This window comes from Thamnophis sirtalis, unplaced genomic scaffold, assembly GCF_051295495.1.
Source record: "Thamnophis sirtalis isolate CommonGarterSnake01/CBP01778 unplaced genomic scaffold, rThaSir2_p1.2 scaffold_14, whole genome shotgun sequence".
Classification (NCBI taxonomy): Eukaryota; Metazoa; Chordata; class Lepidosauria; order Squamata; family Natricidae; genus Thamnophis; species Thamnophis sirtalis.
In genome coordinates, this window is record NW_028261394.1 from 10840355 (window position 1) to 10860712 (window position 20358).

Below are 20358 nucleotides of genomic sequence, written 5' to 3' on the forward strand. Positions count from 1 at the left end.
CCTACAGCACCACTGAAAAAAATAATTTACAACCAATCCTTTCACTTATAACCTCACAGTCACGCAATCAAAATCCGGGTAATGATTACACAGGCAAGACATTTCGGTGATAACATTGAATTAGAGAAATGGCAAAAAATATGGGATAGGAATTATAAACTCGACTGTGGCCTTGGCTTTTGAAGAAAATCTATGCAAAATGTTCTACAGGTGGCACTTACCCCAGCAAAAACTGGCAAAAATGTTTAGCAACCTGACTGCAAAATGCTGGAAATGTAATCAGTTCCCAGGCACATACTACCCCATGTGGTGGACGTGCAGCAAAGCAAGAAAATATTGGGAGAAATTGCATCATTGGCTGGAAGAGATAACTAAACAGAATATAGATTCGAAGCCGGAATTATATCTGTTGGGAATATAAAATCCGGGTATTGGTAACTGCCATGTCTTTATGATAGTTGCAATGATACAAAGTCATATGATACAAAGTCATGTGATCAACATTTATGAGCTTCCCAGCTGGCTTCCAACAAGCAAAGTCAATGGGGGTGGGGTGTCATTTAAGGACCCCCTGATTCACCTAACAGCAGTGATTTCTCCGTAACAACAATGGCAAACAATGTAGTGAAATCAGCCCCAACTCACTTAACACCAGTCTTGCTTAGTAATGGGAATTCTGGCCCCCAATTGTGGTCGTAAGTCAAGGGTTACCTACCTGTACATTGGATACCCTTGGCATAGGAGACAAAAGGAGATCACAAGAGGTTTCGTTCTAAAAAGATCATAAAAATCGACATTTAGCATATTTTGGCTAGTGTCAGGGGTGAAATGCTTGGATCAGTTTGGATCAATTTTCCCGATCCAAATGCTTGGATCAGTTTGGATCAATTCGCCCGAACCAGTGGTAAAAAGTGCTACCGGTTCGGGCAAACCAGTATTTCTGACGATCAGCCAGGCGACAATGTGCGATTTATATTAGCTAGAATCATCGGATCTCCTGCTTTCTAGTGAATCTAAATCACGTGGCACAGCAGATTCCCCCCTCCCGCCCTGCTGTTCTACTTACCTTTGCAGATTCGGAAGGCTTCAAAATGTTCCTTTTTTAGCCTAAGGCGCGCAAAGCACATGCTGGGTAGCAGATCACCAAACCGGTAGCAGATTTCAGAGGATTTCACCGCTGGCTAGTGTGCTTATGTACGGCCAATTATTGAGAACTTGCTTCTCCACATAAAGTGATCGATAAAGATATGAGCTCATCTCAGCAAGCATTGTATTTGCACAGGATTGGGAAAATGAAGAAACGCCGAGAGGAGAAGATATAATTAAAAAAAAATTAGATTATGCAGGAATGAATAAACTGACTTTAAAGATAAAAGAGAAGGAAGATACAGAATATTTCCCAATGTGGGATTTGTTTTATAAATGGTTGGATAATAGAGATTAGGAAGATACAGAATATTTCCCAATGTGGGATTTGTTTTATAAATGGTTGGATAATAGAGATTAGGAGCTGGGAATTTTATGTAAGCAACTGACCCGGACAACACACTGTTCACAAAGCACTTTTATGTGTTAATTGAAAATGTATAAATAAACTCTATAAAAAAAGAAAAAAAAGATATGAGTTTGTCTTAAACCCAGGACCACCAATTGCAGAACAAATGGTCCATAAGAAAATATTAATCGAATCAATAATTAACAAGAATTAATATTATGACGAAAGACCACTGTTATTATATGACTGCTACTAATGAATTTTATGATGAGGATGAGGATGATTGCTCAAACTAACTGTAACCAGAAAACACACTCTTATATAGACATTGAAACTGTTGGTCTTTCTATATATAGCAAAAAGAAAATATTAATCGAATCATCTCTCTTTTGTAGCTCGGGGTTCTTGTATTGTGGCGGATGGATCAGCGGGGTAGAGTCCAAGGCCCCCCATTGTTAAAACACGAGTATGGAAAACATCTTAATTTCTGCATTTTTCGCCCCCCTCCTCCCGGAGAGTAAGTATGAAACTTTGGCCAGAATTTCTGTCCGTTGATGTCAAGTTCCACTGGAGTAAACATATGAAACTTCTTTGAAGTTTAGGTGTTAGTATCAGTGATGAATCCAGCGCCGTATCATCGTTGGCACATCTGTGGAAACCCAAATCTGAAAACTTCCTGGGGTTTCCACCCAGCTGAAAGTTCATGATCTTGCCCCCACACCCACAAGTCCATCCCATGGTCCAATCTTCCACTGCCACGCTGGCATCTCACCCATCCACTTCCAATCAGGTTCAGAGGTGCAGAGACAAAAGATGACCTTGGACTTCTAGAAAGGAATGTTTTATTTTGATAAACACATTCTACTCCTTACTATTCCCCCTCCCAATTACCCCACTAATGAAACAGCGTAGTAAAATAACAGAGAGTGTGACTGCAGGCCTGACACGCGGCTTTCTTCCCCCTGTTTCGTGTTTTCTTTTCATCATTCTTTAGTGTCATCTATTTTTATAGCCTCCTGCTCAGGTTGAAACCTTTTCTTTATTTATTTTTCATCCTTTTTCTGTCTGCCTTCCTAAACCGTCTAAAAAATTAGGTTGTTACTTGCAGCACAGCATGTGTTTAAAATCCAGTTTCCTTGTGCGTTGTGCCTTAATGCCTATCAGGATAAAAAAAACCTATAATATTGCAAAACGTCTAAGACCTACTCTGTTGTCCCGAAAATAAACCCAACCAGAAAATAAACCCTAGTGTGATTTTTCAGGATGCTCGTAATGTAACCCCTACTCCAAAAATAAGTCCCAGTTAAGATCATCAGCCAGATGGATGCAATTGTTACTGTATTTCCCCCAAAATAAGACCTAACCAGAGAATAAGCCCTAACACATATTTTGGAGCAAAAATAATATAATACCTGGTCTTATTTTCAGGAAACACTGTGCTTTGGGATAGGGCGAGAAACCTCTTGCTGTTATGAAGTGGTTTTTCTTTCGTATCCAAGAAGTCCTTGACTTACGGCCACAGCTGCGACCAGAATTTCCATTGCTAGGGATGGTGGTTATTAAATAAGTTGCCCCCAATTTTATGACTATTTTTGTTGTGGTTGTTCAGCAAATCACTGCTGTTGCTGAATCATGTGGTTAAGTGAGTCCAGCTTCCCACGATGACTTTGTTAGCAGCCAGCTGGGAAGGTTGCAAATGATGATCACATGACCCCGGGACACTGCAACCGTCATATATATAAGCCAGTTGGCAAGCACCCGAATTTCGACCATTTGACCTTAGGAATGCTGTGACAGTCATTAAGTGCCAGGACCAGTCAAAAATCACTTTTTTTCCAGAGCTGTTGTAGCTTTGAACGGAGAATAGGAATAGAATAGAATAGAATAGAATAGAATAGAATAGAATAGAATAGAATAGAATAGAATAGAATAGCATGCGATATGATACAATACAATACAATGCAATTCTTTATTGGCTAAGTGTGATTGGACACACAAGGAATTTTTGGTGTACATAAAAGAAAAGAAACATTCATCAAGAATCATAAGGTACAGCACTGAATGATAATCAGAGGGTACAATGAAGCAATCAAATCATACTAGGAAACAATCAATATAAATCGTAAGGATACAAACAACAAAGTTATAGTCATATAGACATAAGTGGGAGGAAATGGGTGATAGGTACGATGAGGAGACTAATAGTAATAGTAATACAGACTTAGTAAATAGTTTTGACAGTGTTGAGGGAATTATTTGTTTAGCAGAGTGATGGCGTTTGGGGAAAAAACTGTTCTTGTTGTGTCTAGTTCAGTGTTTCTCAACCTTGGCGACTTCAACTCCCAGAATCCCCCAGCCAGCATAGCTGAAGTCCACAGGACTTAAAGTCACCAAGGTTAAGAAACACTGGTCTAGTTGCTCTGGTGTGCAGTGCTAAAAGGGTGATTGTAAGTTGAGGTCTGCCTCTAACAGGAAGTTCTCATCTTGTAGATCCAAAGGGTGCCAAAACTCAAATGTCTTGCTCTTACCTGCAGGGATTTGGTTCAGCTGGCCAAAGCGGCCGTGAGCGGTGATGAGAAGGCCCTGGATATGTTCAACTGGAGAAAATCTGGAATGGGGATGGCTCTGAAAATGGGACCCCAAGAAGGCCTGTCCTTCTTCGTAAGCATGATCGATGGTGAGAACAAAGCAGATTTTAAAAACAAAAATGTGTTGGCTGATTTTTATTCTTTATATTTATGCTATATAATTTATACAAATATTTAAAGCTGTGTGATGGATTACTTAGGAAGAGCTAATAGTTCTGGTTCTTACAAGCTCCACAAAGATCTTTGATGTCCACTTATATAATAATTCATTTGTTGTTGTTGTTGTTAGTTGCAAAGTTGTGTCCAACCCATCGCGACCCCATAGACAACATTCCTTCAGGCCCTCCTGTCCTCTACCATCCTCTGGAGTCCATCTAAGCTCACGCCGGCTGCTTCGATGACTCCATCCAGCCACCTCATTCTCTGCCGTCCCCTTCTTCTTTTGCCCTCCATCGTTCCCAGCAAGAGGCTCTTCTCCAGGGAGACTAGTATAGATCTATTTCAAGCTATTTAGCTCTCATCAGCTAGCCATACCCTTACTGGGATTTGAAATAGATCTATACTAGTCTCCCTTTATTTATTTATCAGCACAAATAAAAAAACACAAATATAACAAAGGCAACAGTAAAAATATTGGGTTTCTGTCGTGATGGACTTTTGTGACGAGCCGAAGGACAGATGATGGAAGCAGTTAGCTTCCTCCCATAATTGGGGCTTACCAGGGGTTGTAAAAAATCTAATAGATACCTTTCACCCTGGCTTCGCTGATAAACGGATAAGAGCCTGTGGCCTAATGGCTAAGATCTCTGCCTAGTATGCCTAGTGTGCAATATAGCCCAGGTTCAAATCCCAGTAAGGGTATGGCTAGCTGATGAGAGCTAAATAGCTTGAAATAGATCTATACTAGTCTCCCTTTATTTATTTATCAGCACAAATAAAAAAACTATATATATATATATATATATATATATATATATATATATATATATATATATATATATATATATACACACACACACACACACACACACACACACACACACACACACACATACATACACACACTATATAAAAAGTGCATGCGCTTACACATACACACACACACACACACACAAAATATCTAATTAGGTGGCCAAAGTATAAGTATTCATCTGTAGTAATATATTCCATATCATTTATAATCTTTATGATAAATCCCAAAAACAATTGGGGCACTGTTTAATACCATTGGCATTGACAAATTCATCAGTTGTCAATTGCAAAAGGCAGCTGTACTTGGAACAGCTTACATCCTGCAACATTACCTGTAACCCCATCAAACATCCATAGCTACCTCTCCCAGATCCTTGGGAAGAACTCGAAAGGGAATTAAAATGACAACTCCAGTCTGAACATCTGGATGACTATGCTGCAAACAAATCTTTACTCCCCGTGAAATTCATATGGTGGGTAATTTGGAAGGCCACAGCTCCCTCCATGGGTAAACGATAAATGCATAGTTACAAATTTGGCAAGTTGCTCCTACCTTTTGAGATGTACACAGGGCATTAAGAGAGATCATTTTCCTTGAATCTTGACACAAGTGGGGAGAGAGAGGGAGGGAGAGAGAGAGAGAGACATGGAAAGAGAGAGAGAGAAAGGGAGAGAGAAAGGGAGAGAGACAGAGGGAGAAAGAAAGACAGAGAAAGACAGAGAAAGAGACAGACAGAAAGAGAGAGAGAGAAAGGGAGAGAAAGACAGACATGGAGAGAGAGAGATATATATCTTTGGATCTGTTTCCTGTAATTTCTTATTTGTTCACACACTCTATATTGACGGTGAATAATGCCAGTTTCCATCCATCTATGGATTTCTTTTAGCCTATATGACTGTTAAAGACTATTGTGTTTAATATTACTATTATATTCTTATTAGAACTATGTTGAGAGAGAAATGAATAGTTTTATTATGCTTATTATTATTGTAAGATTGGAGAATTAATATCAATGTAATGAATACTGTGATTTCTGTTTGCACAGGGATATTTGTATCCAGACGACACACTGTTTAAGAAAAGATGAAACTTAAAAAATAAAAAAACCATTCATTAAAAAATATATATGTCCATCATTTTGAAAATGCATTGGTTGCTTTTGCACTGAGATAATGTTTCCCCCGTTAATCCCGAATTTGGCATGACCTGAGCTTCATTAGATGGCCAAGTTAACTACCCAATTCTTTGCGTTGCAGGAACTGTGCATTACGTGAGTGAACGAGGAAAGACCAATCAAGCGTTGATTATAGAAACCTCAATCCAAAAAATGCTGTTCATGGAAAGAGACGTCTTAGTAGTGATAACGGAGAGTCTCCTCTTATCCCTTCACAAAATTTCTCCCGAAGGAGAAGCAGAAGAACTTCTGAAGGTAAGGATAGCAGGCTCGGTGACACATTACTTACAAAAAAGTTAATCATTGCGGTTTTGGGCCAGTTTTTACAAGCTGCCTCGAGGACACTGGAGCTCCACTTTATTATACGTGCCTGAAATTAAAGAATTAAAATAATTTATGAGCAGACACCGTCAGTCACTTTTATTTCAATGCACATGTCTTACTTGGACCATGATTTTTGAAAAAGGATTAAACTCAATAACTTGGTGTGCTGAATGCTTTTTGTCACTAGGTGAAGTTGAGTGGAAAAATGAATCATCCCGCTGATATCATTCTGATTGATCATAGCCTCCTGATCACTGCAACAAACGAACCCCTTCTTAGGTAAGAAAATGATTTGGTCTTTTGAGCTGCTGCCTGGTTCACTTATAACCTTAAATTATACCGAATGCAACATTAGACTTAAGAGCAAAGAGATGCCTATAAGAACTTCTGAGACCTCACTACACTTCCTCCTCCTTCTCCTCCTCCTCCTCCTCCTCCTCCTCCTCCTCCTCCTCCTCCTCCTCCTCCTCCTCCTCCTCCATATATGTTATTGTAGATTTTCACGAGTGTAGATATGCTGATCTTGTTGTATTCGGGTCTTTTCCCGTGTAAGATTGAGATTTTCTTGGCAATGTTTCGGCGAGGTCTCACTTGGCATCTTCAGGCTGGGTTTTGGGCTTAAAGCGTGGTCGGAGCTGCCGTCTTTCTATAAATCTTGGTGGGGGTGTGTGGAGTGCTGACTTTGTTTCAGTAAGTGGAATGATTGGCTGTGTGGATGTATTGTGACTGGTAAATTGGTGCTGATTGGTGCTGGCTGTGTGTCCCTTATTGTTTCGTGTTGTAACGGCCTGGGTGGTGGATGGGGCTCGTTTATTGACTAGGGCTGGTTTCCAAATGTCTGGTAGGCGGGAGATATCGTCACGTTTATTCATGTTGTGGGGGTATTTCTCTATTTCGATAGCTTCCATAATTATTCTCTTGTTGAAGTGTTCAGTTTTGGAGATCAATCTGATTCCTTCAAAATTAATTTCATGTCCTGTAGCTTTAAGATGCTGGAAAAGGGAGGAAGTTTTTTCTTTTTTTCTTACTACGTTCTTGTGTTCTGCGATTCTCTGGAAACAAATACTGTGGGGATAAGACACCCCTAATACCCCCTGGGTGTGTATTCCGTTCAGATACAATTTGTTGTGCCTCCAAATAGCTTCTACTTACTGCCGTAAAATGGCTTCTACTGTACAGCACAGTGGAATTACGGCTTCACAGTACTTCACAAGGGGGCTCCCACTTTCCTTGACGCTTCTGGGAGCACAGGGAAAACATTGGTAACTAATTTAATTGTTACTGAAATCATGACTTTTCCTGTCTAATACGGGATTAGAATAAATAAATACCTGTGCAATACTGGGTTATCAGCTAGTTAACTATATTTCTTGTACGTTCTCTGTAGGTTCTGGGACTTGGAACGAGGTGAGAATTATGTCCTTTCTCTGGATGAACAGCTAGGCTTCGAAATTGGAGAATGTGTCCATTGTGTCTCCTATTGCAATGCCAAAGGTATACCAAAGATCGGGTTGCTTTGACCTTTAGCATCTTAATTATCCATTTTTTAAAAATATCATTTAGAATAGAATAGAATAGGAAATAGAATAGAATAGGAAATAGAATAGAATAGGAAATAGAATAGAATAGGAAATAGACTAGATTAGGAAATAGAATAGAATAGGAAATAGAATAGAATTAGAGAATAGAATAGAATAGCAGAGTTGGAAGGGACCTTGGGGGTCTTCTAGTCCAGCCCCCTGCTTAGGCAGGAAACCCTACACCAATTCAGACAAATGGTTTTCCACTCTCTTGTTAAAAACTTCCAGTGTTGGAGCATTCACAACTTCTGGGGGCAACTTCTGTTCCACTGATTAATTGTCCTCACTGTTAGGAAGTTTCTCCTTAATTCCAGGTTGCTTCTCTCCTTGATTAGTTTCCACCCATTGCTTCTTGTTCAGTTTGTTTTCAATTAATTTTTCGATTAATTTTTCAATTATTATTAATAATTAAATTATATTGTTGGATTGTCCCGCCGCAAATTGTCCCATGGCTGTGGCAAGCTGGCCCAAAGTTGGAATGAGATGCAGTTTGCTTTAAATTGGTCCTTTACCTGTCAACGGAGAAATGATACTAATAATCAATATTTATATATTCATAGATAACAATTATTTAAGGCATTGGAAATCAAACCTGAAGCTTTCCTTGTCACCTAAGATTTATTTCTCCCCTATGCTTCATCTCTTTATGTTGCTTATATTGAAGTTTGATGACGTGTTGGCTTTGGGCAGAAAGAGAATGAGGGCACTGATGACATCCTCTTTTTTTGTTGTTTAAATTATTTTATTAGATTATAGAGTAAAATACAAAAGCAAATAGGAAGACACGGGGGGGGGAGGGGGAAAAGGAAAAAACAGTATTGACTTCCAACTCCCTCTGTTGCAGTAAAATAAAGTATTAACATCAAACCACAACTTTTTATTAATAGAATAGAATAGAATAGAATAGAATAGAATAGAATAGAATAGAATAGAAATCTTTATAAATATGATTGGACACCTAAGGAATTTGTCTTTGGTACATAAGCTTTCACTGTACATAAAAAGAAAAGATACATTCATCACGAATCAAAAGGTACAACAATTAAAGATAGTCATAGGGTACAAATAAGCAATCAAATCATACTAGGAAACAATCAATATAAATCATAAGGATACAAGTAACAGAGTTACAGTCATACAGTCATAAGTGGGAGGAGATGGGTGATAGGGACGATGAGAAGATTAATAGTAATGCAGCCTTAGTGAATAGTTTGACAGCGTTGAGGGAATTGTTTGCTTAGCAGAGTGATGGCATTCTAGAAAAAACTGTCCTTGTGTCTAGTTGTTCTGGTGTGCAGTGCCCTGTAGCGTCATTTTGATGGTAGGAGTTGAAACAATTTATGTCCAGGATGTGAGGGGTCTGTAGATATTTTCACAGCCCTCTGTTTGACTGGTGCAGTGTCCAGGTCCTCAATGGAAGGCAGGTTTGTAGCCATTGTTTTTTCTGCAGTTCTAATTATCCTCTGAAGTCTGTGTCTGTTTTGTTGGGTTGCAGAACCAAACCTGACAGTAATAGAGGGGCAGATGACAGACTCAATAATTCCTCTGTAGAACTATAAATTAGCCATTTCTATAAAAACGAATCCATCTAATCGGTAAAACCCCAAATCAAAGTTTCATTTTTTTTATTCACCTCAAGCACACAAAGTCCAGAAGCAGTTTCCATGCGACAGCCACGAGTACTTTTATTCTTTTCTTTAATCAAAATGGTCAATCAACTCTGATTGGACCACCGGTCCTTCCGACGCACCCTAAAAAGTTGGCTTTTCCAGCAAGTCAGCCTGGCCTGAACAAAACAAAACAAATTATTGATCATTGTTAATTTTAATTTGATTTTTTTTAAAAAAATGTTATTGTTAATTCTAATTGGGTTTGTTTGGGATATTCTATTTAATTTTTTTTTTACTTTTGTATTATGTGTTTCTTTTAATGTTGTACGCCGCCCTGAGTCCTTGGGAGAAGGGCGGCATATAAATCTAATAAACCAAACCAAACCAATCTGATGACATCCTTGACCAGATCGAATATGATCCATTTGACAGGTCTTCTAGCCGCTGGCACCAATAAAGGACGAATCGCTATGTGGAGGAAAGTGCCATTCTCCAGCCAAATCACCTGGTCCCTGGAAGGCAAGGACAGATGGAAACTTCAGACTCCTACAGAGCTTGACGGAAATATCATTCAGATCGAGGTAAAATCTCAAATAAGAGTTGATCTTTCTCTTACTTGGCTTACTTGGATGCAAAACTAAGTGGCAAAGAAGGGGCAGTCCCACATCAGGGATACACAGAATAAGCTTTTTGGCACAGGTGTGCCCGCTAAAGGTAACAATTCCTTGGGAGATGCCACCTATACATAGCCCTCCACTTACGACCATTTGTTTAGTGAACGTTTAAAGTCACAACGGAGCTGAAAAATGTGACCGATGACCAGTGTTCACACTTACGACTGTTGCAGCATCCTCACAGGTCACATGATCAAAATCCAGATGCTTGGCAATTGACTCATGTTTGTGACGGTCGGTTTTGCTGTCCTGGGGTCACCTTTTGCGACCTTATGACAAGCAACAGCCGTCTTACCAGCTGACAAAACTGCAGCGACTTGCCTAACTGTGGCAGGAAAGTTCTTAAAATGAGATGCAACTCGCTTAACAACTCTTGCCTCGCAACAGAAATGTGGGCTCACTGGTGGTCGTAAGTCGAGGACTGCCTGTATTTCTCAGTCTTGTTGACTTTAAGGTCCTGCTGGCTGAGGAATTCTGGGAGTTGAAGTCCACCCATCTTAAAAGTTGCCAAGGTTGAGAAACATTGATGTCTAAGATTGGTTGGGACCCTCCATCTTGAAGGGGCTCCTATTGAAGATTCATTTCTACCCAACATTATCTACCTTCTGAAAAATAAAAGAAATTTTCAAGGGGGCTTTGCAGATGGGACTGCAAAATAAAGTTTCGAAAAATCCATCCCTTATTTTTGGTATTACATTCTTTATTTTAAATGTTTCTTTCAATGATGAGGGGATAAATGGGGAACTCATCAAATTTGCAGATGACACCAAGGTGGTGACAATAGTCAACACTCCAGAAGACAGGCTTAAGATACAGAAGGATCTTGACAGACTGAACATTGGGCACTATCTAACAAAATGAAATTCAATGGTGAAAAGAGTAAGGTTCTGCATTTAGGCAAGAAAAGCAAAATGCACAGGTACAGTATAGGTGGTATCTTCCTCAATAGTAGTAACTGTGAGAGGGATCTTGGGGTCCTAGTGGACAACCATTTAAATATGAGCCAGCTGCCAAAAAACAACAACACAGTTCTATGCTGCATAAACAGAGGGATAGAATCAAGATCCCGTGAAGTGTTAATACTACTTTATAATGCCTTGGTAAGGCCACACTTGGAATACTGCATCCAGTTTTGGTTGCCACTATATAAAAAAGATGTTGAGACTCTAGAAAGAATGCAGAGAAGAGCAACCAAAATGATTAGGGGACTGGAGGCTAAAACATAATGAAGAACGGTTGCAGGAACTAGGTATGTCCAGTTTAATGAAAAGAAGGACTAGGGGAGACATGATAGCAGTCTTCCAATATCTCAGGGGCTGCCACAAAGAAGAGGGAGTCAAACTATTTTCCAAGGCACCTGAGGGCAGGACAAGAAGCAATGGGTGGAAACTAATCAAGGAGAGAGGCAACTTAGAACTGAGGAAAAATTTCCTGACAGTGGGAACAATTAATAAGTGGAAGAACTTGCTTCCAGAAGTTGTGAATGCCCCAACACTGGAAGTCTTTAAGATGATGTTGGATAGCCATTTGTCTGAAATGGTGTAGGGTTTCCTGCCTAAGCAGGGGGTTGGACTAGAAGACCCCCAAGGTCCCTTCCAACTCTGTTATTTTATATTATTTGTGAGCTCAGAGAGTCTGTTTAATTGCAGTGCGATATTAATGTGGTTCAATAAATACATTAAAAAAACACAATTTCTTCCAATCGGGTATAAGAATGAAAGGAAACTAGAGACCCGTTGGAAATGTGAGCAAATAGATAATGCCTTGTTGGGAACTCTGTGTGAAGTATTTGTTTGTGTGCGGCATTAATCTTTGGCAGATGAAAAACACAGTCATGTTTGCTTTTTAAGATCAGCATACGCTTAAATGAACAGTCATAACAATGGTTGTTCTTGTTCTCTTGATCTATTATGGTGGACAAATCATAACAAATGATGTAAGCTATGCAATCTTCTTACATAAATAACCAAAACAGAATGTGTTTGATTCGGCCAGCTTGAACAGTACTGTTGCTGGATAGATTTCGGGCCTTGCCATCAACACAGGCATAGACATAGCACTCAGGCTTATATACCCCTTCACAGTGCTTTACAGCCCTCTCTAAGGTGTTTACAGAGATGGCTTCTTGCCTCATCTGAATCCTCATTTTACCCACTTCGGAAGGAAGGAAGGCTGAGTCAACCTTGAGCCTGGTGAGATTCGATCTGCCAAACTGCTGGCAGCGGGTGATCAGCAGAAGTAGCCTGCGGTACTGCACTCTACCCACTGCGCCACTGTGGCTTTGCGGCACGTAGACATAGAGATATATATTTGCTTAATCCCCCAAATGTTATCCCCCCTACAAGGTGCATTCAAGATCACAATAACTCAAGCATTGGGAACTCATAAGAAGTTATCCCAAAGGTGCTTTTTTCAGGAGGCAACTGGACTTCCTTGTTTTTTTCTTTTGAAGACGTTTCACTTCTCATCCAAGAAGCTTCTTCAGCTCTGGCAGGATAGTCGGGGAATTGAAGGATTCCCATTCTTCAGAGCTGAAGAAGCTTCTTGGATGAGAAGCGAAATGTCTTCAAAAGAAAAAAAATAAGAAAGTCCAGTTGTCTCCTGAAAAAAGCACCTCTGGGACAACCATGATCTGGATGATGGAGAATCTTTACAGATTCTAAGAAGCTATCAATGTCTGTCCTTTTTTCACGGTTTCTTTCAAAGAGTCCGTGCCTCTGTACACAATGCATTTTCTCTCTAAGCTGGACGGTCAATATCCTAATGTGTTTTTCTTCCTCATGTTTGAAGTGGAGTTCCAAAAAGAATCTGTTGGCTGTGAACCTAAACAACTCGGTAGCCATCCTGAGAGAACAGGCCATGGCTTCGCACTTCCACCAACAAATGGCTGTGGTCCAGGTTTCCCCAAACTTGTTCAACATCACCAGCTTCAGCAGCAAAATGATGGATAACCTCCGTATCGATACGCATGTGAACGGCGTGTGCACAACCAAGGTATCTCCCTTCGAATCGATGTACAGGGGTACCTTGGTACCCAACTTCATTGAAACTCATCGAAATTGGTCCTTAGTGCATTTGGATCAGAGGTGGCATTCAGCCGTTCTCTCTGGTTCGGGAGACTCGGTAGCGGTGGCTGCGGGAGGCTCTGTCCATCTGCCCCAATGTAAGGTGTGGGCCCTGCGCATGTGCAGAAAGCGGTGCACATGCGCAGATGAGGTGTGTGCAACGGAAGCGAGACAGAGAGCGAGTGCGCTCACATTTGCAAACCGGTAGGGAAGGTAAGTGAATCCCACCTCTGATTTGGAGGCAAAAATGTTGTCCCGGTACTCATCATTTGTTTGCTAATTGACACACAAGCTAGAACTTGTCGGTATCGGATGCCTTGTGACTCACATTATTCCTTATGGGGAAAAGTGTGTTTGGTACTCCGTGCCTCCTGTAGCCAATGATGAGTACCGAGGTACCACTGTCTTGGTTTGGGGGATGGAAATGAGGTACAGAAAACATTTTCAGATTAATCCAGACTTAAGGCACTAGTTGTGAATGTCATTATGTAATCCGATGAACTCAATTCTTGTTGATTTCAGTGAGTTCTCTCTTAATGGGCTTTAATGTGGATCCCAAAGGATTTCTATGTTGTCTCTCCTGTCTCTGTCAAAAGGTACTCAGGGAAACTTAATAGAATTTGATAATGTTATCAGATTCTATTAAATTAAATTATTAAATTATCAAAATGTAATAGAGTGAGCTCCCATTACTTGTCCCGGCTTCTGCCAACCTAGCAGTTCGAAAGCACATAAAAATGCAAGTAGAAAAATAGGAACCACCTTTGGTGGGAAGGGAACAGTGTTCCGTGCGTCTTCGGCGTTTAGTCATGCTAGCCACATGACCACGGAGATGTCTTCGGACAGTGCTAGCTCTTCGGCTTTGAAAGGGAGATGAGCACTGCCCCCTAGAGTCAGGAATGACTAGCACATACGTATGTGCGAGGGGAACCTTTACCTTTTAATGTTATCAACCATCATAAAAGAAAGTAGTATATAAAATGGTAATAATATACCCTGTTTCCCTGAAAATAAGACCTCTCCTGATAATAAGCCCAATCGGGCTTTTGAGCGCATGCGCTAAAATAATCCCTCCCCTGAAAATATTGCAACACAGCAGCAGCCATGAGGTGACCACATTCGCCGCCTCCCGCACCTCAAAAATAATAAGACCTCCATGAAAATAAGGCCAAGCGCTTATTTCGGGGAAACACAACATATTGTATGATGCATAATGTACATGTACAGCGTTACTGTAAATAAATAATGAAAATAACAGCAGTTTTCCTGTCTGCACACAAGGTGAAGCAAAAACAGGAACGATAATAATTGAAATTAATAGACTTAACTTTCCTAAACCTGAATAAACAGTATTTAGGTTGCTAAATTCCTAGGAGACAAATCTTTTTCTCCGAGGAATTTAGCAAGCTAAATGCTGTTTATGTGAAGTTCATAGTTTTATAAGGGGCACAACCAGAATCAGCTCCGGGAGCTGCTGTTGTCCATGAATAATTCGTCTGGAAGCGAACACTTCTGAAAGAAAATCTGCATACCATATAGAAACCTTATTGGCTGGCCCCAAAAGGAGTACAGGGTAGCATCAAACTTTGAGATCTGGAATTAATCTGAGAAATGGATTTTTCGTGACCTTTTTGATCCCACCTTTTAGGATGCTGTAGCCTTCTGGAATGGAAAGCAAGTTTCTATCTATGAACTCTCAGCTGCCTCTTTACGGAATTCAGGTAGGTTGAATGGGTTTTAATGGGATTTTGTGTGCATATTAGAAGATAGTATAGAATGCCAATAATTTGCTTGTTTATAGAAAGAAGCAAGAGAAGAGAAAATAGGCATGTTTCTATACTAAAATGTATTCAGAATGGACTGTGGTTGATGTGTGCATGTGTGTGTGCGTGCGTGTGTGTGCATACACATACACACACACAGAGACGTATATGTATATATACCGTATAGTGTGGACAAAACTCAACAGCACTTTTTCATGCGGCTGTTGATAAAAATAGGCTTGCCAACATGATCTGCAACATCCAATGATGAATATGCACAAAGAGAAGAAGAAGATTGGTATGTGTGTGAGAGTGTCTTTATGTGTGTTTGTGTGTGTGCGTGTCTGTGTGTGTGTGTACACGTATATACAGGTATGTACAATACACATACACACACACATATAGCATATGTATATGTGTGTGCATGTACTGTATGTATATGGTTATATATTCATTTTCTTTTGAGAAAGGGCATCAAAATTTCACTGTTGAATGTGTGCCAGTGTGTTCACCAAAAAACAAAAAAAACAAAAAATGACAATAAAGGACAGTAAAGGTTGTCGTATCTTAAAAGACAAGATGGCTAATATTTTAGTTTTTTTGTAGACAGCATTCAGGGATCACTTACAGCCTATTGGATGAATAATAGCAATAGCAATAGCAGTAGACTTATATACCGCTTCATAGGCCTTCAGGTCTCTCTAAGCGGTTTACAGAGAGTCAGCATATTGCCCCCAACAATCTGGGTCCTCATTTTACCCACCTCGGAAGGATGGAAGGCTGAGTCAACCCTGAGCCGGTGAGATTTGAACCGCTGACCTGCTGATCTAGCAGTAGCCTGCAGTGCTGCATTTTAACCACTGCGCCACCTTGGCTCTGAATGAAGTTCTTAGTAGTACAAATAAAAAGAGAGATTAAGGCCGTTGTAAGAATGTTCCTTTCAATGGTTCCAGGCTCTTTCCTCTGTGATTCTTCTGTGCTGGCTATGCACGAAGAGAACCTCTATACTGTCGAACCAAATCGGGTTCAAGTTCGCACCTGGCAAGTAAGTGAATTGGCATTTACAAGGTAGCAGTTACTGGTTCCTGTTGTTGCAATTTTTTTCCCTCTGGAAATCCTTCCTACTCCCACACCATTCCAAGGGCGTTCATCCCAAATTGTGTGACTCAAGGTCCATAGAAATTCTCAGTCATCCACGTCATGGTTGTCCCCAAAGGTGCTTTTTCCTGGAGGCAACTGGACTTTCTGGTTTTTTCTTTGAAGACATTTTGCTTCTCATCCAAGAAGCTTCTTCAGCTCTGACCGGATGGTGGGGAATAGAAGGATTTAGATTCCTTGGAGGCAGCTGCTCATTTGCATCCTTGTAGAGGGTTGTGGAAGCACTTGGAGGTTTATCTGTGTTCTCAAGGTCACCTGAGTGGGGCTCCTGGTTACTGTAGTCTGGAATTTTGAAATCCATTCCTACTCCCACACCATCCCAAGGGGGTTCATCCCAAATTGCGTAGCTAAACATCTGTAGAGATTGTCCGTCATCCAGGTCATGGTTGCCCCAAAGGTGTTTTTTTCAGGAGGCAACTGGTTTTCTTCTTTTGAAGATGTTTTGCTTCTCATCCAAGAAGCTTCTTCAGCTCTGATAGGAATAGTGGGGAATGGAAGGGTTTACACTCCTTGCAGACAGCTGGCCATTTGCATCCTTTGAGAGGGTGGTTGAGGCCACCTGGAGGTTTATCTGTGTCCTCAGGGTCACCTGAGTTAGTGCTCCTGGTTCCTGTAGTCTGCAGTTTTTCCTCTGGAATTCATTCCTACTCCCACACCATTCCAAGGGGCTTCATCCCAAATTGCATAGCTCAAAGTCTGTCGAGATTCTCAATCATCTAGGTCCTGGTTGTCCCAAAGGGGCTTTTTCGGGAGGCAACTGAGACCACCATGACCTGCATGACTGAGAATCTCGACAGACTATTTATTCAGCAGTTTATTTCCTAGTTCCTGGGGAATCCATCGGACATGATCTTGGTGAGGAGAAGGATGACCATGTCAGGCCTCCAGTCATATTCCTTTTGGGATCTTTGGCCTGCTACACTCTCTCTTATTTTATTATGCTGTTTCATTAGTGGGGAATTGGGAGGGGGGAATAGTAAGGAACAGAATGTGTTGTTGTCAAAATAAAACATTCCTTTCTAGAAGCCCAAGGTCATCCTTTGACTCCGCACCTCTGTGCATAGAACTAGATGGGTGGAAATGCCAGCGTGGCAGTGGAAGATTGGACCATGGGATGGACTTGTGGGTGTGGGGGCAAGATCATGGAGTTTCAACTGTGTGGGAACCCCAGGAAGCTTTCAGATTCGGGTTCCAAAGATGTCTCTCATTAAATTGGAACTTTGGTGGAAGCTATGCCTTGGATTCTGATTTAATTCTGGATGATATTTGGGACGCTGACAGACCAAGGATGACCCAGGCCTAGTTTTAACCCCGCTGCGTTCTTCTCTTCCAGGGTACCGTGAAGCAGCTGCTGCCCTTCTCTGAATTGGAAGGCAATCCCTGCTTTCTGGACGTCTGTGGGAATTACCTGACCGTGGGAACCGACTTGTCTCACTTTAAGATCTTTGATCTTTCTCGCAGGTACGGAGCTTTTCCATTTGCTCATTTTTGCCATTGTTGACAATCAATTTCACAGGGAAAGGAAATCACCTGTCAGACCTGGAAGCCATCTTTTACCTCTGGGCCTTCAGGCCTGCCACTTTTCTACTAAGGGAAGATGGGAGGGGGGATTAGATGGAGTGTGGGAGATACATAGATACATTCCTTTCTCAGAGAGTCAAAGCCACCTTGCCCTCCAGCTGCGCTGGTGTGACTGGGAGGCATCTCCGATTTTGGACGGTCCCTGATTGCGCCATGTGAGGGACATGTGGATGGTGAGCAGGGAGTTGGATTGTCTTTTGGGTGAGGAAAACCTGGAAACTTTCAGATTTGGGTTTTCCCAGATGTGCCAATAGGTAAAGGTAAAGGTTCCCATTGCACATATGTGCCAGTCGTTCCCAACTAGGGGGCGGTGCACATCTCCGTTTCAAAGCTGAAGAGCCAGCGCTGTCTGAAGACGTCTCCGTGGTCATGTGCCTGGCAGGACTAAATGTCGAAGGTGCAGGGAACGCTGTTACCTTCCCACCAAAGGTGCTCCCTATTTTTCTACTTGCATTTTTAATGTGCTTTTGAACTGCTAGGTTGGCAGAAGCTGGGACAAGTCACGGGAGCTCACTCCATTACGCGGCACTAGGGATTCGAACTGCCAAACTGCCGATCTTTCTGATCGACAAGCTCAGCATCTTAGCCACTGAGTCACCCTTGATGTCCCTAATAAAATCCCTAATAAAATGGAACTTTGAGGCACCTCAAGCCTTGGAGTTTTCTTTCGTTGGGGGTGTTATTTGGAACCCTGACACCAGGACTGTTGACGTGACCTGTTCAGTCTCTTGTCTTCCCCACAGGGAGGCGAAGGTACATTGCAATAGCAAGGCCTTGGCAGATCTCCTGCCTGGCGCCCTCGGGATTGCATCGGTGAAGTGCAACACAAGCGGCAACCGAGTCAGCATTCTCCTGAGCAAGGTGAGTCTGAACAACCCCCACCTTTCACCTGAAAACCCAAAGGGAACTTGGTTAATACCACTCGATAATGTAAAACTACCCTTGGAATAGGGCATCTGTTTTTGGTTCACCACGATATACAGGTAGATTGACTTAGCAACCGTGTTACTCACTAACACAATGATTCATTTGACAACTGTGGCAAGAAAAGTCATAAAAAGGAGCAAACCTCGTTAACAAATGTTTCACTTAGCGACATAGATTTGGGGCTCAATTGTCGTAACTCGAGAACTACCTGTAAAAAAGACATTAAGACTCTAGAAAGAGTGCAGAGAAGAGCAACAAAGATGATTAGGGGACTTGGGGATAAAACATATGAGGAATGGTTGCAGGAGTTGAGTTTAATGAAAAAAAGGACTAGGGGAGACATGATAGCAGTGTTCCAATATCTCAGAGGTTGCCACAAAGAAGAGGGACTCAAGCTATTCTCCAAAGCACCTGAGTGTAGAACAAGAAGCAATGGGTGGAAACTAATCAAAGAGAGAAGCAACCTGGAATTAAGGAGAAACTTCCTGACAGTCAGAACAATTAATCAGTGAAACTGCTTGCCTCCAGAAGTTGTGAATGCTCCAACACTGGACGTTTTTAAGAAGAGATTGGACAACCATTTGTCTGCAGTGATGTAGGGTTTCCTGCCTAAGCAGGGGGTTGGACTAGAAGAGCTCCAAGGTCCCTTCCAATTCTGTTATTCTATTCTAATCTAATCTATTCTAATCTAATTAATCTAATCTAATCCACAAAGAAGAAACCAAACTATTCGCCAAAGCACCTGAAGGCAGGACAAGAAGCAATGGGTGGAAACTAATCAAGGAGAGAAGCAACCTAGAACTAAGGAGTAATTTCCTGACAGTTAAGAACAATTAATCAGTGGGATGACTTGCCTCCAGCAGTTGTGAATGATCCAACACTGGAAGTTTTTAAGAAGAGGTTGGATAACCATTTGTCTGAAGTGATGTAGGATTTCCTGCCTAAGCAGGGGGTTGGACTAGAGGACCTCCAAGATCCCTTCCAATTCTGATATTCTGTTATTCTGCAACATCAAACCACTAGGCCAAGTTAGGTTTAAGTCCGTGTTTAAGCAGATTTGACTTTTCCCATTTAAAAAAAAATCTGGACAGATTTTTAAAAATTGGGGGGAACCTAATTGGAGTCTTTTGAGGGGGGGGCTCTTCCTTTAGGACATTAGTGAGTTGCAGTCATTCAAGAAATGACTGGTTCCACATTTACAATATTGCGGAAAATATCTGGGAATATTATCAATATTTTCTCTATTCAGTACTTCCTGGTTTTCTGTGGCTATCTTTCCTATTGTCAATTGTACCTCTTTTTTAAATTGTTATAGGCTGATGGTAGTTTCGACCCTAGGATTTGTTTCTACGACATTGAAATGGACACAGTCACCCTGTTTGATTTTGAGTCAGGTCGACAAAGAGATGCTAAAGAAATGCTCTCCTTGGGACAGGAGACTGAAGG

General features: G+C 41.2%; 1 protein-coding gene across 2 annotated transcripts in view; it reads left to right on the top strand.

The window, feature by feature from the left end:
* Positions 1-20358, top strand: part of IFT140 (intraflagellar transport 140) — a 100217-nt gene that overhangs the window by 7928 nt on the left and 71931 nt on the right. For both annotated transcript variants that reach the window (XM_087729030.1, XM_087729029.1), the window contains 12 exons: positions 1891-2012; positions 4030-4172; positions 6313-6485; positions 6742-6833; positions 7942-8048; positions 10177-10325; positions 13209-13412; positions 15132-15204; positions 16200-16291; positions 17738-17865; positions 18729-18846; positions 20228-20358. In XM_087729030.1, coding sequence (XP_087585156.1) covers positions 1891-2012; positions 4030-4172; positions 6313-6485; positions 6742-6833; positions 7942-8048; positions 10177-10325; positions 13209-13412; positions 15132-15204; positions 16200-16291; positions 17738-17865; positions 18729-18846; positions 20228-20358 — 1532 coding nt within the window. The remainder of the gene's footprint in view (positions 1-1890; positions 2013-4029; positions 4173-6312; positions 6486-6741; positions 6834-7941; positions 8049-10176; positions 10326-13208; positions 13413-15131; positions 15205-16199; positions 16292-17737; positions 17866-18728; positions 18847-20227) is intronic.